The 11712-nt window shown below is 66.6% G+C and overlaps 1 protein-coding gene across 1 annotated transcript; it reads right to left on the reverse strand.

Annotated features, from left to right (window-relative positions):
* Window positions 1-1139: 1139 nt before the first annotated feature.
* LOC128778671 (ATP-binding cassette sub-family A member 2-like) lies at window positions 1140-11635 on the reverse strand. The gene is given in 34 exon segments (XM_053908580.1): window positions 1140-1888; window positions 2288-2494; window positions 2571-2708; window positions 2962-3064; window positions 3166-3258; window positions 3354-3457; window positions 3541-3675; window positions 3755-3896; window positions 3974-4152; window positions 4608-4725; window positions 4873-5005; window positions 5133-5256; window positions 5332-5479; window positions 5559-5674; window positions 5848-6022; window positions 6094-6154; window positions 6236-6347; window positions 6445-6550; window positions 6643-6856; window positions 6929-7248; window positions 7369-7471; window positions 7725-7931; window positions 8014-8247; window positions 8528-8648; window positions 8952-9136; window positions 9371-9553; window positions 9621-9838; window positions 9929-10141; window positions 10238-10418; window positions 10508-10592; window positions 10594-10673; window positions 10804-11008; window positions 11083-11233; window positions 11430-11635. Coding segments are annotated over 34 exon segments (5118 nt in total). The 5' UTR covers window positions 11618-11635; the 3' UTR covers window positions 1140-1852.
* Window positions 11636-11712: the final 77 nt, after the last annotated feature.

Consider the following 11712-nt stretch of genomic DNA (forward strand, 5'->3'; position numbering starts at 1 on the left):
TGGGGCAGTTTGAGCATAAAAAAGATGGCAATAGAATTGTACACTGATAAATGGCTAAAACAGTAAATACTATGTCATTTAAAATATTAGTGGGGCACCTGGGTGGCTCAGTCGGTTGAGTGTCCGACTCTTGAGTTTGGCTCTAGTCATGATGTTCGAGCTCTGTTGCCGGGCTCTGTGCTCACAGCATAGAGCCTGCTTGGGAGTCTCTCTCTCCCTCTCTCTCCTTCTGTCCCTCTCCTGTGTGACTCTTTCAAAATAAGTGAACTCGAAAAAATTTAGAGGATAGCAATGACGGTAACATGGTGATTTTTTAAAAAGCCGTGAATCCACAGTGATATGTTTCTAAAAGTGGAAATCTTTAAGCAAAATGCCAGCTAATAAATGCAGAAAAGATGAAATCGTTAGAAACCTGACATTTTGCAGCCACCCCCTGGGGTAAAAAGTTTTGGGAGACAAGCTGTTCCCATGGCCCTCCGTCCTCCCGCGGAACCTTCTGTGTCCCTTCCAGCCCCCTAGAAGGGGTCTCTGATGGGAGACTGACCACGGCCAAGCTTGAGCAGTGCGGGCTCTGGGATCCTTCCTTGTGGCCCCACTGTCTCCAGGCTCTACTGCCACCGAGCCCTGCAGTCCCTGGGAGTCCCCACACTGCCCCCAACCTTTGCACACGCTCCACTGGGACGCCCCTCTCAGCCCAGAGACCACCTCCTCCTGAGAGCCCTCCCACATCCTGGGTGAGAGGGACACAGCCCAGCGCACACTGCCCATGGGCCCTGAGTGGGCACGGGGCCCAGGGTCTAGGCCTCAGGGAGCACAAGCCCGAAGGGCGGGCAACCGTGGCTCAGAGCAGCCCATTCAGAACCTGCCTCCGGGCAGGCAGTCTGGGCTATGTAGGCGGGGCAGGGGAGGGGGGTGATGGACAGCCCCCGCCTCAGTCTCCCCATCTGTAGCAACAGCTATTTACAGGGATGAGGGCCCTCCCCCCCCACCCTCCCCCCAGGCTGACCCAGCCACCTTCCCCTCACGCTGGGCCCACCGCTCCGGGACGCTGCAGACGCCCCTGTGGGGCAGGGGCCATACCAGCATCAACCGGGCCCATCTTCACCCCAACGCCCCACTCCACACACGCAGGCTGGCGCTGGTTTTTTTGTTCATTTATTTAAAACAAACATCTGTGCGCTATGTACAGGTCTGGCTCCCGGGCAGGTGGGTGTGCAGGGGGCCAAGCTGGGTGGGAGAGAGCAATGGCAGGGGGCAGGGGTGGGGAGGGGATCCGGCTGCTCGTCTGGCCAGCGGGGCAGCTTCTCCGTTCCTGCTGCCCGGCCCACCCCCTTGAGGCAGCCCTCCCTGGCCCATGCCCATGGCTTCCCTCAGGTGGGGGCCTCCCCAGATGAGAGCAGGATGAGGGGGCCTCTTCCTAGAGCAAAATAAATAAGGGCCGGGGGCGGGACCTAACCCAGTCCCCATCCTCAGCCCCAGGCCGGCCCATCAGTCTCGGGTGTCAGAGAAAGGCCCGTTCAGGAGCCAGGCCCGGCCAACAGGGTCTGGTGGCACCTGGTGGCCCTGGAGGTGGTGGGCAGAGCTGGACGGGGGCAGAGGCTAGGGGCCGGCCAGACCCCAAGGCTTTAAGGCAGAGCAGGGTGAGGGTGTGTGCGGCCCAGGGCCAGGCCAACCTTTGGCACAATCAGGGGAGGGCAGCGCAGTGGCCTCAGGCAGTGCTGAGGACAGGTGAGGGGCTGGAGGGGGCCCCCACTCCAGGGCCTCGTGGCGGGCACTGGGGGGCACAGGGTGGGGCCTCGGCCACCGCCTGACTTCTGTCCCCACTGCGCGTCCTTGAGCCAGCGCCTGACGGTCAGCAGAGTGTGTCCGTGTTGAAGGACAGCTGGGCCTGGTAGGTAGACGACAGGTGAGCCGCGCTGGGGGAGGCGTCCGCTACCCCACGCACCCGCGGGCCTGGGACTGGATCCCCCACCTCTGTCTCCAGTGAGTTCTCCCTCAGTGGCCAAGTCTGGTGGCTCCTGTGTCCCCAGGCTCTGCTCCCCCCTACCCCACCTCTGCTCTGCCCGTGTCTGGAATCCCTCAAGGTTTCCAACGTGTCTTGGAGTCTACAACCAGTCTGTTTCCACCTGTGCCCGAAGCCTCCTGTGTCCACCCTAGTCCTGAGCATCCGACGGATCCCTCAGGGCGGCAGGAGTCCCCGGGGCCACTCCTCTCCAAGCCCTCTCCTTATGCAGAGCCTGAGCCCTCTGGCCAGCCTGGCTGCCCTGACCTTACAGGCCGGGCTCACCCGCTCCTCCTCGAAGCTGATGAGGCCCTCGTCCTCTGTGTCCAGGTCCTCGGGCTCGTCAGCCACGAGTGCCCGCAGCTCGGTGGGGGCGGGCCGGGCCCGGAACAGGCTGAGCAGGCGGCCCAGGGGAGACCGCAGAGCCGAGGGGGGCTCTGTCTCCTGCTGCTCCAGGTTGTCGCTCTGCTTCTTGGCGAAGTTCACAAATACCTGGCGGGTGGGGTGCGTGGGTGGGTGAGCGGGGTGCAGCCCAGGCAGGCCCGATGCGCCGAGCTGGGGCACTCACGTTGTCCAGGGTGGTCTGGCTGACCGAGTAGTCCTCGATGCCCAGCACGCCCGCCACCTGCTCCATCTTGCTGAACACCTGAGCCAGGGAGATGTGCTCGGACTGCAACTGGTACTGCACCTTCGTGTGGTGACGCTCCTGGGGACGCAGGGAGGTCAGAGGCGGCTGGGCGCCCCTGGGGCCCCGCCCCGCCCCGCCCCGCCCCTGGGGCCCCGCCCCGCCCCTGGGGCCCCGCCCCGCCCCTGGGGCCCCGCCCCGCCCCTGGGGCCCCGCCCCGCCCCTGGGGCCCCGCCCCGCCCCTGGGGCCCCGCCCCGCCCCTGGGGCCCCGCCCCGCCCCTGGGGCCCCGCCCCGCCCCTGGGGCCCCGCCCCGCCCCTGGGGCCCCGCCCACCTTGAGCACAGCCTCCGGGAAGTTGCGGTTGAAGAACCGCACCACGTCCTTCACGTTCTGGCTGCTCTTCGTCCTCACGGTGATCATGTATCCGTCTCCGAACCTGCGGGACAGGCCTGTGGCCCCGAGCCCCGAGCCCCCCGTCCCCCCCCCCGCGCTCCCCCCTCCCCCCCCCCCGCCGCCGGCACCCTCGGCTCGGCTCACCGGTTCTTCAGGTGCTGGATGCTGCCCAGACAGCGCAGGCGCCCGTTCACCATGATGGCGAGGCGCGTGCACAGCGCTTCGCACTCCTCCATGCTGCGGGGCGGAGACGCAGGGGCTGGGGCGGGGCGCGCGGGGTGGGGGCGGGGCGCGGCGGGGTGGGGGCGGGGCGCGCCGGGGTGGGGGCGCACCTGTGCGACGTCAGCACCACCGAGCGCCCCGTCTTGATGAGGTCGAGGATGAGGTTCCAGAGGAAGCGCCGGGCCTTGGGGTCCATGCCAGTGGTGGGCTCATCCTGGGGGCGGGCGGCACCAGGCTCAGCGGCTGCGGCCCGTCCACCCCGCCTGGCCCGGCCGGCCGCCTCCCGCCCCGGCTCACCAGGAAGATGAAGGCCGGGTACCCGATGAGCGCAATGGCTGTGGACAGCTTGCGTTTGTTGCCCCCGCTGTAGGTGCCGGCCGGCTTGTCGGCGTACTTGCTCAGCTCCAGCTTCTCCAGGGCCCACTTCACCACCTGGGGGCGAGGACTGGCGTCAGGGCCCGCCCCTCTTGCCCGCCACGCCCACGCCCCGCCCCCCTTGGGCGACCCTCACCCGGGCCTCGTCCTTCCAGGGAATGCCACGGAGCCGCGTGTACAGCTGCAGGTGCTCCCGGGCTGTGAGCTCGTCGAACAGGGCGTCGAATTGCGGGCAGTACCCCAGACTCTGCTGTACCTGGAGCAGCTCCTTGAGCACACTGGGGACACAGTGCCATCAGCGCCGGCGGCCGCAGTCACCCCACCCGCCCAGGCGCCCGCACCGCCCGCCCCGCACCTGTGCCCGTTGACAAAGGCCTCGCCCCCTGTCGTGCTCTCGTCACCCGTCAGCATCTTGAAAGTGCTGGTCTTGCCCGCGCCGTTCACGCCCAGGAGGCCAAAGCACTCGCCAGGACGCACGCCGAGGCACAGGCGATCCACAGCCAGGATGCGGCCTATCTTCCGGGACTTGTACACCTGGTGGAAGGGAAGGGTCAGCCCACCCATCGGGGCTGCCAGTCGGGCTGGCCGGCCCCTGAACCACACCGCCCCCTGGGCTCCGCCCCTGCCTGCAAATATGACCCACCTGGGCCCCACCCCTCTGCCTGGGCCCGCCCCTGCCTGCAAGCACACCCCTACCTGGGCCCCGCCTACACACCTGGGCCCCGCCCTGCCTGCAAACGTGCCCCACCGGGGCCCTGCCCCTGTCTGGAAACATGGCCCCCACATGGGCTCCGCCCTCTGTCTGGGCCCCGCCCCTGCCTGCAAATATGACCCACCTGGGCCCCACCCCTGTCTGGAAACCTCCCCCCCACCCCGGGCCCCGCCCCTGCTCGAAACACACCCCACCTGGGCCCCGCCTCCCACCTGGGCCCCGCCTCCCACCTGGGCCCCGCCCAACCTGGCCTCTATCTCACAAGCCCAGGGCCCACCTTGGTCAGGTTCTCAATCTTGACCATGTCATTGTCAGCGTCCCCCCGCAGCACTCGCTGCCGCTCGCTGGCCACATCCACATCATCCTCCACAGGTTTGGTAGACACTGGCATTCGCCTGTGGGGACAGGGTGGCGGAGTCATCACCCAGTGCTCCCCACCTTTCTGTGGCCAGTGCTCCCCACCTTTCTGTGGCCACGGCAGGGAGACGGGCAGTGCCCGGCCGGCCACTGGCCCCCACATCTCCCTGCACTCCCCCACTCACTGTGGCTGCCGCAGGAAGTTGTACTGGCACATGATGGTGAGGAAGAAGCCCACGAAGCCTTCGACCGTCATGGCCACCAGCCCCCTGGTGACGATGTCCCACTCGAATGGAGACTTCATCTTGTCAAACTGGCCTGTGGGGCAGCCGGCTCAGGGCCTGTGCCTGCGCCCCCGGCAGCCATGTCCTTCACCGCCTGAACCCTCAATCTCCGGGCCGGGCCGGGCCGGACCCCCCTCCGCACGCCCACCCACCCCGCTCACCAATCTTGGCGTAGTACTCGTTGATGTATTCGTTATACGCCATTTCCATGAGCCCGTGGCCCAGGTTGTAGTTGGGGAAGATGAGAAAGCAGCTTTTCAGGTAACTGTTGACAACCTTCAAGTCCTGGAGGGTGACGGGGGGTCACGGGCACAGCCTCGGGCCTGCTGCCCACCACGCCCGGCCACCCCGCTGCCCCACCTTGTCGTGCTCAAAGAGCTGCAGCAGGAAAGTAGCCACGGTGGCCGTGATGCCAATGAAGAGGTTGATGACGATGAGAAACACGTAGGCGGAGCTGGGCACCTCGAACCAGAAGGAGGCCGGGTACATGATGGGGGTGATAGACCACCTGCGGGCAGGCGGGCAGGAGGCGGTCACGGGGAGCCCGCCCCCACCCCAGGCCCTCCTCCCGGCCCACTCCCCCTTACCCATACAGCAGGAAGAGAGAGAGCACGGCGGGGAAGTTGGTGGGTGACGTGTAGGCCGGTAAGTCGAACACGAACAGGATGATGACGCAGCAGGTGGCTGGGACCAGGTAGTTAAGCTACCAGAGCAAGAGTGGCAGGTGAGGGCCCAGGAGCAGGGGTGAGGGGTGCAGGAGTGGGGCTGGGGGGGTGCTGGGGCCAGAACCAGTGGGCCTGGCAGGAGACAGGGGGAGGGGACGGCAGGGGTCTAGGGGTAGAGGGAACCCCCCTCAGCCATGCAGGAGGAGCACACCATGTCCCACACGTAGTTGGCCAGCCAGTAGATGACGGGGTTGCAGCCACTGACAAACTGTAGGTGCTTGGCTTTGGTAGACTTCTCAGCCACCAGGAAGACCACGAAGCTGGCTGGCACGAAGGACATGGCCACGATGATGAAGATGGCGATGACCACATCTGTGCCCTGCAGCCTGGGGGCAAGGCAGCCATCAGCCCTGCCCCGCACCCGCACCCCGTCCCCCCCACCCGCCCGCATACATACAGGTAATCCAGGGAGAGGCTGGCACTTGTCTTGTTCATGGGGTGGTTGGTGACGGTGATGCCTGCAGACAGGGGAGGGCAGCCTCAGGGACCTGCTCCACGCCCACCCTGCCCGGCCCCCAGCCCAGCCCACCCAGGCTCACCATAGGCTGCCGGGTTGCCCTTGCTCCTGGGCAGGTTGGCACGCAGAATAGCGTTATTGAGGCTGTTGAGGTAGGTGGGCATGCTGTGATAACCCTTGTTGTTGTAGAAAACCTGGGAGGGACGCAGAAACACCCTTAGAGCACCGTGGGTCCCTGCAGCATGCCGGCCACAGCTGGACGCTGCAGGGCCCGGGGGCCGTGCCGCTCACCTGGGCTGCCCTGCGCACCGCAATCTTCCGCACCATGACTGGGGCCCGGGCACCAAACGAGGCTGGGATGGACTTCTGGACGTTGCCAAAGGTGATGGCCCCATACCTGGGCAGGTGGGTCGAGCGGCGTGAGGCCAGGCGTGCAGTGGGTGGTCTGCCCCCTCGCCCACAGTTGGCACGAACCCCCACCTGACTCACCGGTGCAGCCGGAAGCGGTCAGAGGTGAAGAGCAGGTACTCAGAGACGTTGTGGCCGGTGATGTCGGTCAGGATGTCTCCTGTGACCACCCGCATCTGGGGCGGGCGCCCACCCACACCCCCCGGGCAGGAGAAGCCGGTGCCCTGCGCAGAGCAGGTACAGCGGATAGGCTCCCGCACCAGGCGCGGTAGGGAGGGTGCTGACGTCCAGTTGTCTGCGGGTACAGCCGGCAGTCAGCTTAGGTCCGTGCCGTCCCACGCCCCCCGGCAGCCTGGCGGGCCCATACCTGGCCCAGAGGTGGGTGGCAGGGAAGCGTTCCAGGCCTGCAGGGGGTCCTCCTCTGGGGACACAGGGGAGTCGGACGGAGCAGGTGAGGGTGGGGGCGGCACGAAGTTGGACAGCGGCAGCCCCTGCGTGAAGGACTCCAGGCACATGCTGTCGAAGAACCTCGCGGCCAGCAGCCGTGACTCGCCACTGGTCAGATTCAGCGTGGGCCCCAGCGAGCCATTGGCCGGAGACTTCAGCACGCAGGTGGCGCCCACGCCCGACGGCAGCCGGAACGTGCTCACAAGCTGCTGGGGGCTGGCATCCGGCGACAGTCGCAATCTGTGGAAACCCGCGGTGTGAGCCTAGCCTGGGCGGTGGTAGGGGGGGAAGAGTGCCCGCCCACCTTCCCCTCCCTCACCCAGCCCCTGTCCACCACAGCTGCCCAGCAGATGGCCTCACCGGTCCTCCTGGCGCTCCTCGTTGGCATAGGGGATGAAGTTGCCACGGGGCTGGGTGTAGTTGTGGTACTGGGAGGGTGACAGGACCAGAGGGGGCAGGTCACCTGGCAGGATGCACGAGGAAACCTGAGCAGGTTCTGACTGCCTGCTGGTGGCCCCCAGGCCTCAGTCCCCTCTTCCCAATACCCACGGGGTTGGAGCTTGGGGGCCTGGCCCTGAGGAGGCCCGAGTCCCCAGTAAGCCCCCAAGTGTGCCCGCCAGGCCCAGAGCGGGCGGTCCAGGAAGGGGGAAGAGCCACAGCCCCACTGCAGTGGGGCTCTGCTCCCCCCAGCACGCTGCCTGACCCAACGGCCATACCAATCTCAGGGACGGAGAGGGCCACGGTCATGGCCACGCAGACGAAGAAGGCGGGGAGCAGGATCTGGGAAGACAGGGCCTTGGAGTTGCGGCGAGCACAGTGGAAACGCTTCACCAAGAGTCCGTGGAACTGGCGCACCTTCAGCCACCAGCCCTCCAGCTTGCGGCTGCCCTGGCCGACCCTCGAGAGGGCCTCCGCCTCAGCCTCTGCACAGGGAGGGGGGCTGAGCAGGCGGCCCGACGCCACCCTCCGGGGACCCTACCAGCCCCAGCCAGCCGCACCCCCCACCTTGCAGGCTGACGTTGTCCGGGTCCTGCGCATTGTCGAAGAGGGGTCGGTAGTCGCCGTAGACGTCTGCGTAGGTGGCCCCCTCGTCTCCACGGGTAGAGCCTACCGAGGACGCGGACTGCAGTGACACCTGTGACTGGGCCAGCTCTGTGCTCCGGGCCAGATCGCCAACGTGCACCTCCCCCGACGGGCCCTCCGCCGCTGGGAGCACATCCTTCCTGGACTCCTTCACATCTGCCACAGCACAGGGGCCAGGGAGGGGACAAGGGGGACTCAGACCAGCGTGCCACCCCCAGTCCCTGTGCTCACCCACCAAGACCCTCACCCCACCTCACCCTGGGGCGCCCCAATTCCCATGGCCACCCACCGACCCAGGCTCCTCAGCCCCAGAGCCAGCCTGGCAGGGAACCCTGGCACCTTGTTCCCACCCAGAATCCTCGGTCCCCAGAGACCAGGCTAGAGTGGGCAGACAGCTGCGGGTCCAAGGTCAGGCGGGGTGGAGCGGGGCTCCCACCTGCCTCACTGTTCTCCAGAGACTGGTCCTCCTCTGACACCTTGAGGAACACCTCCTCCAGCGTCGTGTCCATCAGCCCGAAGCTACTCAAGTGCAGAGTGTCCAGACTGCGCTCCAGATGCTGGGAAAGGGCTGTGCGTGACCCGATGCGGCAGGGACCCAGCCCCTCCCGCGCCCCGCCCTGGAGCCCACTCCACCACCACCAGGACCCCGCCCCCTCCACACCCCACCCTGGAGCCCACTCCACCACCACCACCACCACCACGACCCCGCCCCCTCCACATCCCACCCTGGAGCCCACTCCACCACCACCACCACCACCCCGCCCCCTCCACATCCCACCCTGGAGCCCACTCCACCACCACCACCACGACCCCGCCCCCTCCACACCCCGCCCCGCCCCGCAACTCACTCCACCCCATACCTGGAAGAGGCGCTCAAAAGCCCCCTTCTTGGCGGCCTCACTAGGCAGGATGTAGGAGAGCTCTGTGCTCGTGTCGGAGACTAGCAGGCAGGAGGCCACGTGCTTGCGGATGAACTGGGAGACCTGGGGCTCTGAGCAGCTGCTCAGCTGGGTGCGGCCTGGGGGGCTGGACGTCAGCCCTAGCTCTAGGAGGGGTGGGGAATGGAGAAGAGCTTCACCAGGGGGGTGGGGGGCTGGGGGAGGGGGATCCTCTACGGGGGGAGCCCAGCCAGGTCAAGAGGAGGACCGAGGAGAGGGACCAGGCACCCCAGGCTCACTAAGGTAAGCCTTGAGGGCCCGCCCCTCGAGCTCACTGGTCTTGGAAAGGGGGTCCTGGGAGAGGAGGGCCCCAGGCCGGCTCAGGCAGTCTCAGCACAGACCTTGGGGGTCCCCAGGCTCAGCAGGCCGCTTGACCAGAGTAAGGCGGTAACCGTCCCCATAGGCGCCCTTGAGGAAGAGCGGGGAGCCGCAGCACTTGAGTTTCCCATGGGAGATGATGGCTATGCGGTCCCCCAGCAGGTCGGCCTCGTCCATGTGGTGGGTGGACAGCAGGATGGTGCGGCCTGGAGGGGGGTGAGGGACCAGGCTCAGGGTGCTGGGCTGGGTGGGGCCGGCCGGGGCCGCCTGTACCCACCCCACGCTCCGCTCACACCGGCTTGTACTTCAGGATGAGGTCCCAGATGGCTCGGCGTGCGTAGGGGTCCACGCCGGCGGTGGGCTCGTCCAGGATGATGGCGCGGGAGCCGCCCACGAAGGCGATGGCCACGGAGAGCTTGCGCTTCATGCCACCCGACAGCGTCTGCACCAGCGAGTGCCGCTTGTTGGACAGCTCCAAATCTTCGATCATTCTGCGGGCAGGGCGGCGCATGTAGGGGCGCGCGCGCGGGCTCCCGCCACCGCCCGGGGCCGCCCCGGAGCCCCGCCCCCACCCCACCCACTTGTCCATCTCCTTGCGGATCTCCTCCTGGGCCCTGCTCTTGAGCCTCGAGTAGAACCAGAGATGCTCCTCCACCGTGAGCCGGTCAAAGAGCACGTTGTGCTGCGGACACATGCCCAGGTTCTTGCGGATCTCGTCCATCTCCGTGCGGATGTCGTGCCCGTAGATGGTGGCCGAACCCGAGGTCGGCGGGAACAAGCCCGTGAGGATGGACCTGGGCGGGTGGGCAGGGTCACGACCCCCACCTCCTGCCGGGAGCCCCACCCTGCTGCCCACCTGGTGAGGACCCACCCCCTGCACTGACACTCACATGGTCGTTGTCTTGCCAGCCCCGTTGTGTCCCAGGAAGGACACCACCTGGTTCTCGTAGAGGTTCAGGCTCAACCTGTTTAAGGCCAGCTTCTTATCGTTCTTGTAGACCTTGGTGAGCTTGTCCACACAGACCACCAGCGGCAGGTGGGTGGGCTCCTCCTCCATGCCCCGCGTCTCCTCTGCACGAGGGCCGCGGGTCAGCTGAGGACGCCCCGGGGTCCCCCAACCCCAGTGACTGCCCCAGCCGCCCCCTGGGTGCCCGCCTCACCCAAGCGCCGGCTCTCCATGGCACAGGCCTGGTCCTCCTCCATGACGCTGAGCCGGGGGGCGCGAGCCCATGGCCAGCTCCACTCCCCACGCCTCTGTGCGCCCGCTGCCGAGCCAGTAGGACTTCTGCAGTGGGAAGTACCAGGGCCGGGGTAGCCCGTACATGCCTAGGGGTTGGGGGGGTGGTGCAGAAGGCAGGCTGACCCAGGGCCTGGTGTCAGGTCCGCCCCAGGCCATGTGCACCCTCTAGGGAGCCACACACCCTCTCCTTTCCCCCTGCAGAGGGTCAGCTGGTACCTGGGTGCACCGCCTCGATGTACCACGTGAGCACCCCGTAGACGGCCGCGTCCACCATCAACATGGTGACGGCCAGGAGCAGGTTGAAGTCATCACCTTCCACAGGCGACTGACTGAACGTGTGCCACTGGATGCCCACACCTGCCACCTCGTACAGGGCAAAGTACTTGGAGCCCAGGCCGAAGGCTGTGGTGGACATCAGGGACTGAGGGCACAGTGGTGTCAGCGGGGGAAGGAGGATGGGCCCCCGCCCCACCCCCAGCCATCCCTGATCCTCACCGCGATGCACTTCTCAAAGGCGGTAATCTTATCGTGGGCCACCTCCTCGCGGATCGCCACGTACATGTAGGGCACGTAGCTCAGGAAGTAGATGATGCCACCGCAGGCCGAGGCCAGCTTGGCCTTGGAGTACAGCACAGACACCAGGAAGCTAGGGTGGGTGGGGCCACGGCCATCAGCCACACCCGACCCTTAGGGCACAGCCCAAAGCCCTCCTGGCGCAACCTCCCGGGGACAGAGGAGCTCCAGAAGGGGTGTTTCTGCATTTTCTGGGTGGACGCAAGAGGCACTCTGCCAGGGCCCAGCAAGGCTCCCTGCCAGCCCCCTGCCAGCCCCACGGTGCTCACCAAAACATGATGGTAGCCACAGCGTAGACCGCCAGGAAGAGCCAGATGATAAGCACGTGACTGTGCATGAGAACCTGGCCGTACTTGAGGATGGCCGTGAGGGCCGTCACAGAGATGGAGAGCTGCACAAAGCCCGTGATGAACCAGGCCACCCAGTGCACGGCGTTGTTCAGGCCCATTGTCTTCATCACCTGTGGGCAGGTGGCCGGGGGAGGGGGGGGGGATGCAGGCAGGAGGCCTTGGGATGGGGTGCCACGAAGGAATGACGGGTCTCTGCCCTACC

This window comes from Panthera pardus, unplaced genomic scaffold (assembly GCF_024362965.1).
Source record: "Panthera pardus isolate Hobbes unplaced genomic scaffold, ASM2436296v1 HiC_scaffold_20, whole genome shotgun sequence".
In the NCBI taxonomy this organism is placed as follows: Eukaryota; Metazoa; Chordata; class Mammalia; order Carnivora; family Felidae; genus Panthera; species Panthera pardus.